Source organism: Dermacentor silvarum, chromosome 9, assembly GCF_013339745.2.
Source record: "Dermacentor silvarum isolate Dsil-2018 chromosome 9, BIME_Dsil_1.4, whole genome shotgun sequence".
Classification (NCBI taxonomy): Eukaryota; Metazoa; Arthropoda; class Arachnida; order Ixodida; family Ixodidae; genus Dermacentor; species Dermacentor silvarum.
The window spans coordinates 114,069,020-114,082,707 of NC_051162.1; the positions used below are offsets into that span (position 1 = coordinate 114,069,020).

Here is a 13,688-nt window from a genome sequence, read left to right on the forward strand (position 1 = left end):
GCGTCTTCCATGGCAGTGCTATGCCAGCTATGCGCGCTACAGGTGTCAGTGCATGAGTGGAGCAGACGACAAAACGGATAGGCAAGCAGGCGCCGTTGCTATAGCATCTGTAGCAACGACGAAAAAACCGACAGACCCGCGTGGCGCCGAACCACCCCGACACCCGCACTTGACGACAGCGATGTCACGCACGCGAGCCAATCAGGAGGCGCTCAACTGTGCTTAGCGAAAGTGACGTCACGACACAGAGGAGACCAATCAGGTGGCCCGAGAGCTGTGACAATTTCTGCTAACGGTAGATGGCCTTGCCAATGAGCCAATAAAGGCTTCCGCCTTAATAAATGCATTGAACGTCTCCCGCTACCTACGTGTATGTCTTTGTGCTGTGTTCATGTGTGCCACTATTTATTTTGGCAATGACGATTCAGGAGCTAAGTTGCTTTTGAATGGCATTGCAAGGTGGCATTGCACCAACTAGAACTCTCGAAAGAAAGTAAGTGTCAACGCCTTTTTTTAAAAATAATTGTCCGAAAGAAAACCAGTAAATGGACACAAGTTTTGCAGCGATGCTGTATAGCTCTACCCTGAATGTATTTGTTATATCCGCGGGCAAAAATGTGGGCCGATTCCGGAGATTGTGAAGTACCGGGCCGGCCCGCAGCGGAGATGAAGCATTTCAAGCACTCCAGCCCTAATATTAATAAGTAATAATAATAAATGGCAATTCTGAGTGAATATGACAATATTGAGTCGTAGTGTCGCCCGAAAGGCGAAACATCCGTTGCGCTAGCAAGTTAGCAGAGAGCCGTACGAATTAATTAATCCCGTCCTGGTGGCTCAGTTAGCGAAGGCTTTGCGTTGCTGAGCACTAGATCGGGGGATCGAATCCCGGCCGCGGCGGCCGCATTTCCATGGAGGAGAAATGCAGAAACGCCTGTGTGCTTGCGTTGGAGTGCACGTTAAAGAACCCCAGGTGGTCAGAATTAATCCGGAGCCCTCCTCCACTGCAGTGTTCCTCATAATCAAAACTGGTTATGGCACGTGAAACCCCAGAAATAGGAAGAAGAAATAATTAAGGATAGTACTTTTATCGGCCGTATTAACTTGTAAACGTAAGCTTGCTAACTAAATTAAAAGCATGGTGCCAGCGCGCGCTGAATACATGAACACGTCACACTTGATCAAAGCGGACACTCGCTGTCAAAACGCTGGCGTGAGAAAACGCGGCTGCAGCAACGAGCGAAGTGACCGTCGTGTGGTCTATTGCTTGTGCGCAAACTGAGCACCGGGATCACACGCCACGCACAAAGCTACGAGCCGCCGACGCACTTCGACTGTGCCCCGAACGCATATCGCTCTCAAGATACGGCCGCGCGACCATGTGCAACCGCCACATGCGCAGTTGCAGCAGGAGTAAAACGCCGCACTGCATTCATCACTTCTCCCTAGCGCCTCGCAATGTTCGGTGCCTTGCGCGCAACGGAAAGCAGCGCCATTAATGCCCGCTTTCCTCCCTTTCTCGCGGGCGGAATTTAGCTGCGATCGCAGGCTCACCCTCGTACGCTTTCACTGGCACATACAGCATACGGCACGCGGCGACGATGTTATCGCATATGGAACCGCACGGAGACGGCGACCGCGACGCCGACTGCAGGAATGCGCCTGCTGTGTCCACATGTCGATATAATTGCTATTGCAAGAAAAGGGTAAGCGTGAGCCGATCCCGGATATTAGGCCGACCCATGGCGGTGGTGAAGCAGGCTTCAAGCACTCCGCCTCTGATGATAAAATCAAATCAAATCAGTTTATTATTATTATTACATCATATGTTAATGACAGCATATAAAATATACAGATGAGGGTCCCAAAGTACAAGACTGCAACGGGACCCTCGATGAAGGTTACAAATAAAATAATACAAGGATTAGCAGCAGTGCGAACCAATGGAACAAATTTATGAAGTAAAAAATAACATTTGGCATAAATGAATAGAAAACATCTAAATGCATGAACGCAAAAAACAAGAGTAAGCATAAAGGAATCCAAAACATCAAAAGGCATGAACGCAAAAAAAGAGTAAATTGAGAAATAACTATTGTGTATAAAAACGCAAATCTAGTACTACTTAACAAGCATCAACATCAATAATTCAACAAATAATGTTTTAATGAATTCTTGAATGAAATTAAAGAAACTTTGGATTTAACAGACATGGGTAAATGATTCCACAATGTGATCGCACAGAAGGATGAAGATGATTTACCGTAATTGGTAGAAACCTTTGGTAACAAAAAATTATTTTTAGCAGCAAATGATGATAATAATACTAATACTACTACTACTAATAAATAATAATAGAAAAATAAATCAATGTAGATGCATTGTTTCAAGTCGATGGTTATACTGGAGTTGGTTTTGAGGAGCACGTGGACTCGCGATCAGGAGGCTTCGCCATATACGCAAAGCAGAAAATTTACAGTCCCAGCGCAATAAGATAAGAACAATTGACTGGCGGCCGCAGCGGCAAAATTACGACATGCTTTCTGACGGCCATCCCTGCTTTGGAAAATGAAATGGACCACTCTGGCCACCAGTCACTTGTGCCGCGTGTCGTGATGTATTTTCCAAAGCAGGGATGGCCATCAGGAAGCCTGTCGTGATTTCTCCGCTCCGGCCACCTGCCACTTGCACCGCTTGTCCTGATTTGCCGTTGCGGCCGCCAGTCACTTGTGCTAATCTTTTTCTGCTGGGACTGTACGTTCAACCATACGCCCTTGACTCACAAGACGACAATGCCGCCGACAGTGGGGATGTCTGTGCAGTGCAAAGGAAAGGCAAAATTGTGATATCAATTGTGTATATATCTCCAGGCATACCCAAGTGTAATATCGAGAAAATCACAACCACAGACTTTGCATGGATTAGCGGCGATGACACTGCCCCTGTGATCGTGGATGGAGACTTCTATGTGTACTAAAAACTACTATGTGTAGTACTAAAAAATCAGCTTACTATCAGGGACAAAATGTCAGTTACTTTGAAAACAAGGTACGGTTTCTCTTGAGCTCGGTGGCTTCCTCATTCCAGGATTGCAGTGATCTTGGCCGCACGGCGCACCTCTCGAATGAGGCCATTTGAAACTCTAGCATGTTGCTGGTTAGATAACCTCCCACTGCCCCAAACGACGTTTGTGACGTTTTTAATTCTTCAGGCTTACTGCCGCACCTCCACGAAACGTGGAAGAGTGTGGGGTGCGGGATACACAAGGGTCAAGTGTGTAAAGCTTCTTTTCAAACAGGCCTTAAAGTTGTTGAGAAGGTATTTGTGCATTTTTAATGACAGCTTGAATGATGGAGATCAAAAAGGGCCTCATTCAAGAGGTGCGCCGTGCGGCCGAGGCCAGTGGAATCCTGTAAAAAGAAAGCCACCTGCTAAGCTCAAGAGCACCCGTACCTTGTTTTAAATGTATTTGATCCTTCGTCCTTGATAGTAAGCTCATTTTTACAGCGTATGCTGTTATGGGCTCATTGCAATAGCGCGCAAATTTAGTGCGCTTGCAATGCGCACAGCAGTCCTGGAGTGCGCGCTCGATCTCGTGCGCTCCAGTGTGGTAGGCCTACGTGGTGCGGACCGGCTTTGTCCTGCATGGATAGTAAAGAAATCCAAATTGCGCAATTAGAAGTGGTATCAACAGGGGTAGAATCTTCCTATACCTCCCATTGGTTTTGTATAGCAGACGCTAAGTCGACGCTCGCGCCAAGGCGCACTTCAGTTAGGCCCTAGCGGACGGATGACGGTACGACAACGGTGAAAAAAAAAAGAAAAGGGGCGCGACTTTTTGTACTCTCCATCTTTCGCTACAGCACTTTTTTTCTTCCTTGTTTATGATAGCGTTGCCGCTCGCTTCTCCTTTCCCTGATCACTTTCCTATCCCTCCCCTATGTCTACCATCCCCTCCCCTCATTTTACGCGTGGTGCTTTTTTTTATTTCTTTAGCTGTCCAAGGCGCGATTTTTTTTTTTTTTTGTCGCGAGAGTTATCAGACGCACCACCGGATGGAAGTGCACGCCCCTCTCCTGTCTGGCCTAAAGTCCCTATGTAGAAAAAGTACCGCCATCTACTCTTTCCTCCGCCGTCTGCTCTCCTAAAGCGCTTGCTTTTTTCTTTACTTTTTGCTTGCGAAAGCAAGTCGACGGTAGCGCCCCTAGAAAGTCCACGTTGAAGCTTTCAGTAAATTCCCTATATACAAAAAGTACCGCCATCTGCTCTTTCCTTCGTCGTCTCCTCTCCTAAAGGGCTTGCTTTTTCTTTATTTATTGCTTGCGAAAGCAAGTAGATGGTGGCGGCCGTAGAAAGTCCACGTTGAAACTTTCCGGCCGGGCGCGCGCCGCCGCCGCCGCAGACTGCGGCTGCACAGAGGTACTTTCAACATGGCTCTGAAGCGGAAAAAAAACAAAATATAAGGAAATGAAAGCGCGCGCTATCATTGTCCAATCGGAGATACAGGAGGGAGCGAAGCGATGCTGATCAAATGATGGCGGTACTTTTCTTATATAGGGATTTTAGCTTTCAGGCCGGGCACGCGCCACCGCCGCCGGCGACTGCGGCTGCGCAGAGTGACTTGCAAGAAACATGGCTCTGAGGCGGAACAAAACAAAATCTAAAGAAGTGAAAGGGCGCGCTATCATCGTCCAATCGGAGATACAGGAGATGGCGGTACTTATCTTATATAGGGACCGTGCCAGGCGTTACACCTAAAATCCCTATATAAGAAAAGTACCGCCACCTACTCTTTCCTCCGTCGCCTCCTCTCCTAAACGCTTGCTTTTTTCTTTACTTTTTGCTTGCGAAAGCCAAGTCGACGGTGGCGCACCTAGAAAGTCCATGTTGAAGCTTTCAGGCCGGGCGCGCGCCGCCGCCGCCGCCCGCGACTGCGGCTGCGCAGAGGACTTTCAACATCGCTCTGAGGCGGAAAAAAAGAAAATATAAGGAAGTGAAAAGCGCGCGCTATCATCGTCCAATCGGCTATACAGGAGAGAGAGAAGCGGCGTTTATCAAAGAATGGCGGTACTTTTCTTATATAGGTACTTTAGTTACACCGTGCATTCGTGCTTGTGCACAATGGGTTCTTTTTGTGTTTTCATCACGCAATCCCGTTCATTACTACGATCAAGCAAGCATGTGCCCAAATTATATATAAAAATAATTCCACTTACAACATAGAAGTTCTTTGGACTCACTTTATACTGTTCGTTTGCGGAAACTAGAGTTGGAGCAGACAGTGCAACACACTATATATAGAAGTCAACAAACCGCGGGTGGTGTTTCATGCACGCACATGTAAGAAACATTTATTGTAATTGCTCTAATGGCCAATGCGCAGAATAGCTTCTTCCGGCCTGCTTCTCGCTCGGTCCATGAAATCCACCTCCGTGAAGTGCGCCGAGCACATACTGCGGTTGTTGACCTTATCTCTGGGTAAACCCATTAGGTCCGTCCTTCCAGCGTAGTTTAATAACGCTTCCATCCTGAAGAACAGTGAAGATCATAAATTATAACCTCGCAGTTGGATCATACAAAACTGAGCTCGTTTCGCGTCGCGCCAGTGTACTAGATGTGATATATCAACCTTAATTCTCAGAAACGCTTTTTTAAACGATGGCGACCAATTAGCCAGAAATAAGTACAAAGCGCACGCCTACACACGTGTTCCTTTCGATACGCCCAGGTGGTGCTATATTTATCAGGAGGTTTATGTTCGCTGCTTGTGGCACAACGATTTACTGCATCGTTGAGGTGTTCTCAAATCAGCTAGCTCCTGCCTTACCACCGGACAGCCATGTACGACTGCACACAATTACTATCAGAAATAAAAACCGGGAAGTAAACTGCAAAGTGCTCACCTGTTGTCTTTAGGGATACGGTAGAATTTCCCGTCGCCTGGCTCACTTCGTCTTGATGTGTTCGTACACCATCGAAGCATACACGATCAGCGACAGTTGCGAGACATGTCGGAAAAAAGGCGACAAACGTGAAACGATAGTGTGCTACATGAACGACACTGCTAGCGAGGAATGCGAAAACCGCAAAACTGACCGCATAATGCCAGAAAAAAAAATTGCTGCCGTTTTGGCCGTTATCAGCACGGCCAACGGCGAGCGCGGGCTGCTCCAGCCGCGCCGCCGATAGTTGAAGGCGAGAGAGAGAGAGACAATGTTGAGAGAGGGTTGACAAGGCAAAAAAAAAAAAGGAAAAGCAATTTTGGTTTTGCGTCCATTTCATGGATGGTGCTGCAATTCGCGTGGACCGAAAACCAGCGGAGTTTCCGAGGACTGGTATCAATGCCTCAGTACGATGCGATATCTATCAAGGTGCGGCCGGTAGTGGGCGCGCGCGAGGCACTTGTTCTAAAGTCCCTATATAAGAAAAGTACCGCCATCTACTCTTTCCTCCGCTGCCTCCTCTCCTAAAGCGCTTGCTTTTTTCTTTACTTTTTGCTTGCGAAAGCGAAGTCGACGGTGGCGCACCTAGAAAGTGCGCCACCGTCGGCTCTGCGCAGCCGCCGCCGGCGACTGCGGCTGCGCAGAGGACTTTCAACATGGCTCTGAGGCGGAAAAAAATAAAATATAAAGAAGTGAAAAGCGCGCGCTATCATCGTCCAATTGGAGACACAGGAGAGAGAGAAGCGGCGTTTATCAAAGGATGGCGGTACTTTTCTTATATAGGGACTTTAACTTGTTCCTCGTAGATGGTAATCGCCATTCTCCGCAAGGCGCGGTGGGCGAAGCGCAGGGGTTGTTTGCGCTTGATTTTAGCTTGGTTCGAGGCAAGTTGAGTGTTCAAAATTCATCGAATTTAGCCATACCCGAAAGCTACGACACGGATAAGCAGTGTGGCGAAAATTTGTTTTTTCCCCCAATGATGTAGAAAAGTGTGCGCTATTTTAAGAATTGGATAATACAGCAAAAGAAGCCATGTGCTCGTACATTCCATCTCATGTGATCTTTCTATAGCTTACGAGTAATGCGCTGGTTTATAGTATTTCGCGCGGCAGAACAGGCAAAGGCGAAAATGATGGCTGTCGTCACAGAAGTCTGGTATAGTGACGCCTCTGGCAGAAATTTAATGGCACACTGAACAACACTGGTGTACTGGTGGTTTTCAGACGCGATTGTAATTTTCATTCAGTTTCTGTCGAATTCATAACCCGATACGCCTCTTGCTGCGCCACAATCCACTGCCTACGACAATGTTATGTATTATCTACCTGCGCGCAGTACACGGCCTCAAAGGCTACTCTGAAATACGCGTTAATATTATGCGGCGTCTCCTGGTGTTTCCACCATGTACCACTACCTTGGAGACAACGCAGGTAGTGCTTTTCGTACAACGAAGGCACTGACCTCAGCCAGACACTTCATTCCATGTGGCTTTCTGGGTTTGCGTATGTGGTTCTTGCGTGTCCAACTTACCATTGCGCTATTTCGTAAAACGCACTCAACATCAAGACTTACATGCTAGGCGTATGGCTAAGAAAACATCTCGAGCACCTAATAAAGTATGTGCGTTTCTTTTTCTTCTGATGTTTGTCGCAAATCATGTCATGGTGCATAAAAAACAACTTTTCCGCGTATGTGCGCCTGTCGCATTAATACACCGCTTGCTTATTTTTAAAGTTTAACTGAATTAAAACACCCTTCCAGCAAATGAAGCGCTGGCATGGTCCTATTAGGGGCGAACTACTACCCCGCGCCCTGACCCTTGCCCCGAAAGCGACCTGCAAGAGGCATGGACTCTGTTGGATAATGCTGTGGCCAGGATGATTGCTACTCTTCCTGAGAGCATTCCTGCGCCTGACGTTACCTTCGGTAGCTACACTCTGCAGAACAGCAGCCTCTCCATTCCGAGCCTTATGCCCGTGAACATGACCGCGGTGGACGCTGTGTGTGGAGCTGACGAGAGGCATTTTCCATTCGTCATAGGAGTCGGGGTGGTAAGTTATTAAAATGCATGTTGTTTTGATCGCGGTGCTAATTTTATTACTGTCTAGAAGGAGCTGTACAGTTTAGGTGCATAGTGCTAAAATGTTTCATGAGGTTATAGCGTTTTTTTCGTGGGCATATCAATTGTTTGGTAGCTTTTGATACACACATAGGTACAAAAATTTCTCGTTTGTAGCTTTCATAGGGCATTGATCACTATTCTCCGATATAACTACCCCATAATTACAATATCTCAATAAAAATCAACTGATCGACCGCATCAAAAATGCATGCATAGCTTAGTTGCTTATGCAAACGGCATTTTAAATGCTAGTGATCTCGCAATTTTCTCCTTCTGAGTCATCAAAATTTACTTTGAAACAATACATGACGCCTTACAGCAATATCTTCTCAACGGTCACTGAATTGAGAATACACATAACAATTTTGTTGTGGAAAACTAACCATATTTTTGGTGTTACATATTATTAGTAATGACAGGAATTTCAGCGTTAGCTTTAAAGCAGGCTTTCACTTGAGAATACAAACAGGGATTTCTTTGAGAAGAACTATAGAATTAATGTGTGCTTCTTCATGATTAAGGTCACGATGTTTTTCGGCCTTAGCTTTACAACATACGCGCATATGAGAATGCACTTGTTTTTCATGCAAAAAACTGAATATCCTTATGTTCGCTGTGTAATGAGAAAATTGATAATGTGCTTCAGCGTTACCTTTACAACAGGATGTAACAAGAGAATACAGTGGTTTTCTTGTAGAACACGTATCAGACTTCATGTGCGCTGGTTTTTCAATAAAACCCACGATGTATTTCCGCGTTTGCTTCACTACAGCGACTTACTAGATAATATACACAAAGCTTTCGTGGAGAAGAAACTACTCGAATTTTATTGTAGTATTATAGAAAAACATATAAGGCGTGGTTTCGTATGACAATTTCCCACTGTTTTGATTTCATGAACCACAAGTGGCATGTTTTGTGACTCAGTTTGGTTTGGTCGAATGCGCGATTATTGTATAGGCTTTTAAATCGGTTAAATAAGTATACCTTCTGCAGTCGGTTGCTGCTTGATCAAAATTATCAGTCGTATAACACAGCTGCGGAAATGCGTAAGCTAATATTTGTTTTATTTGCACGGAAAAGCAACAGCATTCGCCAGCCGCACGTGCGTAATCTCCAGTGCTCGACGGGAGATTAGGCCTAGTGCACCGGCACACAGGAGTTCGTATACGCGCGAATGACGCGCCTGGGCATGGACATGTAGGATTCCTACGAATAAAAATGCTTTTAAAGCTCAGTTTTGGCCCTGATCATTTCTGATAAAGTACTCTAGCTTTTGTACGGCTTCCGTTCACCGCTCAAGAAGCGTCGAGGAAGGACAGCATGCTGTGCTGCTTTAAACAGGCAGCAATTTTGGTTTATAGGTGCGGAGTTCATATTGTGTAAGCTCACGTGCCCTGTCAATGCCTAAAATGTCAGCTCCAGCTAAAATGTCCCATGTTTTCGTTTACGTGGTAAAATTATCCTGCCATCTATGTGTTATATCGTGGCGAGCCACCTCCTGTATCTTAACGCAATTTAAAGCACTGTACTTTTGACTGATTGTTAAGGTGGCCCAGTATACTGGCATCGGAAAATTTGCATCAATCACATCAGTTAGGAACGCTTTGCGCTCGGAGTTAAATAAAGAGTGTGTTAAAAGTTTCGCTTAAGGAAATATAAAAGCATTAATTATATGTTTCCGGAAGATGTGAAAATCACAATCTTTAGCAAATGAAGACTGAACGGGAGGAAAGAAATTAACTGAGATGAGGCCTCTACATGGCTTTTGATGGTAAGAATGATCGACAGGAATGCCGAGCTATCTGGAACAGCTGTCGGCAGCTTCAAGGAACAAATTATGCACATACGCGTGTAGAATAAATTACTGCTTTTGGGACGCTCTTAATTGCCTTTATTAGGTTATATTTTAGCTTGAATTTGTCAGACCGCTGTTTTAAGTTGTGTTCCTGGCTACTGTAAGCACTGAAGTGCTGAAGCTGTGCTTACATGTCATAAAAACTTTCTCACATGGCGGAAAGGTGACGTGCTGGATTTGCGATCCACCGTCATTGGTCGGAAGCTAAAATCCTGGACAATGGCTGTCACTCCGTTTATTAGGCAGACAGCGTCACATCTTGCTTTTCTTAGCACAGAACATTTCCTGTATTTGGGCGGACTTCCCATTCAAGAAAGAAAGCTAAGAAGCAAATTCACCAGCCAAAAGAAATGACGTTTATATATAAATGAGAAGTACTTCCAACTTAAAAGAAACTTACGGATAAGGTACAAACCAAGAACACAATGGTCAATTCACCTTTGACACACTGCAATTACTAAGAAAATTGTTAATGGAACATGCCAAACAAGTTTGATGATTTTATGATGAAAGCATGAGTACAAGAAGCTTTTTTGCACCACTGGTCTTACCTGATTTTATCTGCCCCTTGCTAAAACTTGTATTGTTGAGAATCGGTATGTTCGATTTGTGTCTCACTGCGCTCTGATCACTCAGAATTTAGTCTGGAACATACATAAGGTGCTTTTTATAGCGCACAATCCTTAAAAACAATAGCCGCGGCGCATAGCAGAAGCAACACTTTGCCAAGTGAATACGCATTACGAGGTCACTGGATACCGACCATTATCTATAATATGTGCTGGTGTGATGAATGCATCAAGCAAACGGGTCGATGCATACGAGATCAATCGGGAGTACATGTGCTGTCTATGGGGCACGGAACTGCCTCGCAACTGCCTCGTCACTTCAAATATTGCACGTGTGAACCGGCACAATCCTCTACTCGAATTCTAAGGTAGTCGTGATAACGCTGGGCGCGAGTGGCTAAGCACGGTCTTATAAAAAAAAACGTGATTCACGTGTAAGAAAAAGCCAAAGCTTCCATTGTAATTCACAGTAACGTGAAGACCTTTATGGGAAATAATTTTTGACTGTAGGAGTTGCGCATCTACTCTGCACCTGCATATATAGTCTGTGTTCTTCGAAAAATAAGTTGGAATGTGTGCTGTCTAATTTGCTTCTGCTGTCCGTTAGCTTTTGCAGTGTCAAAATGCTGGTAAGTGATTATGCACCAACTAGCCCAGCAACGTGTTCTGTTGAATATTTATGAGCACATTGATTTCCCCTTGCCGTTGACGGTATAAAGAACAATGAGTCAAACATTGTGACTTTTCTAGAAGTAGTGATCGTACAAAAATAACAAATAAAGCGGGTATATCTGGGTTACTGTACAACTGTTTATCTAAAAAGTTTAACTTTTTTTAAATTCTGCTCAACAGACTCTTCCATGCTTGTAAAACTAAATAACAGGGCCGTATGATTAATCACTTTTTTCCTACATATTTGTTGTAAACGAAACCTTGGCATCAAAACACCAAAACAATGTGTGGTATATAGTGCTCCATAAATAAAACAAAGTACCTGAAACTATCTCTGCTTGCCTAAACGAACCAATATAAGCATTTATTAAGTACTTTTATAATAAATGTTTCCATAGGATGCCACAATGACCGGAAATTACCAGTACTACTTCACGGGCGACAATGTCACAACGGCCGAACATCGTGGAGGAATGGAGGTCACTTATAAAGCCGTCTCCTTCAAAGGAAAACTCATCCAACATTTGGGCCACGCAAGCGGAAGTAGCAGTGACGGCAATACTTCCATCTCGCAGCTAGTAGTGTGGAATACCAGTGTGACCTTGAATCCGCATCCTTTGTTCGGGGGCCTACGGACAAAGCCGGTCGGCCCTCAGTTGCGCGGAGTGCCCTACTGGGACATGATCGAATCCACTAACGATGGCATCGCACCCATTTTCTATAAACCTCCGCAAACACATTTGCTGCGCGCCCTAGAGGAAGCACTTGGACACGACTAGTCGCAACGTTGACGATGTCTGCAAAGAAACTATTCGGAGCCTGTCTTTCCGACAGACTTCCACCATTCTCAGTTTCAAATGAACTAAAACGCGCAGTAACGCCCCGTAAGGCTATTTTCTATTCAGTCTTAGGAACAATATAATACAAATGAATAAGGCACTCGAAAGAAGGCAGACAGTGCTGTCTCTCTGAGAAGACCTTACTTAGCGACTTAATTTTCAACACGTGTGTGAGTAGATGACTGAGTGATTGAAACAACTTTATTCAGTCCACAATACACACGAGTAAACTCAACGTCACCTAGCTAGGCCCACTCAGGTACCATCAGGTCAAACATGACGGCCCTCTTGTGGGCCCTCTTGACTGCCAGGATTTGAGAGGTCTGGTCCTGGGCCTTAATAAGCTTCACCATTTCCTCTTGGATGAAAGAAGCGCTGCCCACCAGGACATGCTCGAAGTCCGCGTAACCACCACAAAGGTGGTGTCCGGGCTTGGGAACCGTTCGGGGTACATTCTGTGCAGTGCCGCAGAACTCGGGTAGGTGCTTGTTTGTACACGTCTGAGAGTGACTACATGGGCCCTGTACAGGAAGGAGTGTGGCAGAGGCAGGAGTCTTCTTGAGAGATAATTATGCTTGCAGATCTTGTAAGAGCCGAGAGGCTGGGGTCGCCAAGGAGAGGACGCGTTACCCGGCGCACGGTCAGTCAAACCTAGTGCAGCCGAGTGCGCCTCCTCGTTGGGGTTGAGCAAGGCACCCTAAATGGTTCAAAAGTGCACAGGAAACCAGGCCAATGATTGATGTTTGAGGTCTGTGGCATTTTCGATGTGTTTCGTTTTTGTACCGACGAACAGTTTTCTTTTTCATTTTTTCATTTTCACCATTTCAACCTGATTGCGCATATATTTCCAATCTTCACCAGTATACTTTCAGTTGCGTGTACAGAGCTTGCGTCTGCGATCCTTCAAGTGCCTTGTTCATTTGCACTGCTATCCCATTTACAATCAACCTCAGTCAACCACTCCCGTTTGTCGCAATACTGTGTTTTATATTATATATTGAGTGAAACAAGTGGATGGCGTTACGAAACAAAACATATTTTGTATGTGTTATGCGTTTCTTCTGAAATGACATAGCCAAAGTGCGGAACATTTTTCGATAATAAAGAGGTATAGCTTTATGAGACCGGATAATGACTTCTTCAACAGGTCTTGACGTTCTCAAAGTCATTTGGTGAAATATTTGCCATTTGTCATGAACGTCTGTTTCCGACAGTTCCAACATGTTTGGTAAATAAAATACTTGTCTAAATTAACAAAGTAAAGTCGCACTGAAACCCTACAAGTGATGACCATGAAATAAATTTGTTGAACGCTTCACTCTGCTCACAAGTGTGTCTTTCTGTCATGCTGATTTGTGCCCCGAATTCCTTCAGCAATGGTAATACAGGAGCCATGATTACTCTCCTTGGCGTTGCATGGCGGCATTGCTCCAGCTAGAAACACTGAAAATACTTGTCGCGATTCTCCGGGGAAAAAAATTCCGCCAGAACCCATTTCACAAAGAATGCCGACTTTAATGCTGTCTTCAATCATGGAATGTAGCGACACACCGTGTTGCCACTGCAGAAAAGTGGCATGCATGAAGCGCGTATACAGCCGGCAGCGTAACGCTTTTACCTCTGGACATGTTTTGCCATCAAGTGATGCCGCCGTGAAGGCCGAGCTTGGGTGTGAATGCACATGCA

The 13,688-nt window shown here is 45.2% G+C and overlaps 1 protein-coding gene across 3 annotated transcripts in view; it reads left to right on the forward strand.

Annotated features, from left to right (window-relative positions):
* Positions 1–7,639: 7,639 nt before the first annotated feature.
* LOC125940311 (uncharacterized) overlaps positions 7,640–13,688 on the forward strand; it is a 160,517-nt gene continuing 154,468 nt past the window's right edge. Inside the window, exons 1-2 of one of the 3 annotated variants that reach the window (XM_049656356.1) lie at positions 7,640–7,993; positions 11,562–11,642. In XM_049656356.1, the coding sequence (XP_049512313.1) occupies positions 7,820–7,993; positions 11,562–11,642 (255 nt within the window). In that variant the 5' untranslated portion in view covers positions 7,640–7,819. Of the gene's footprint in view, positions 7,994–11,561; positions 13,321–13,688 lie in introns of those variants that run through there. The other 2 variants (XM_049656354.1, XM_049656355.1) reach the window with 2 other exon arrangements.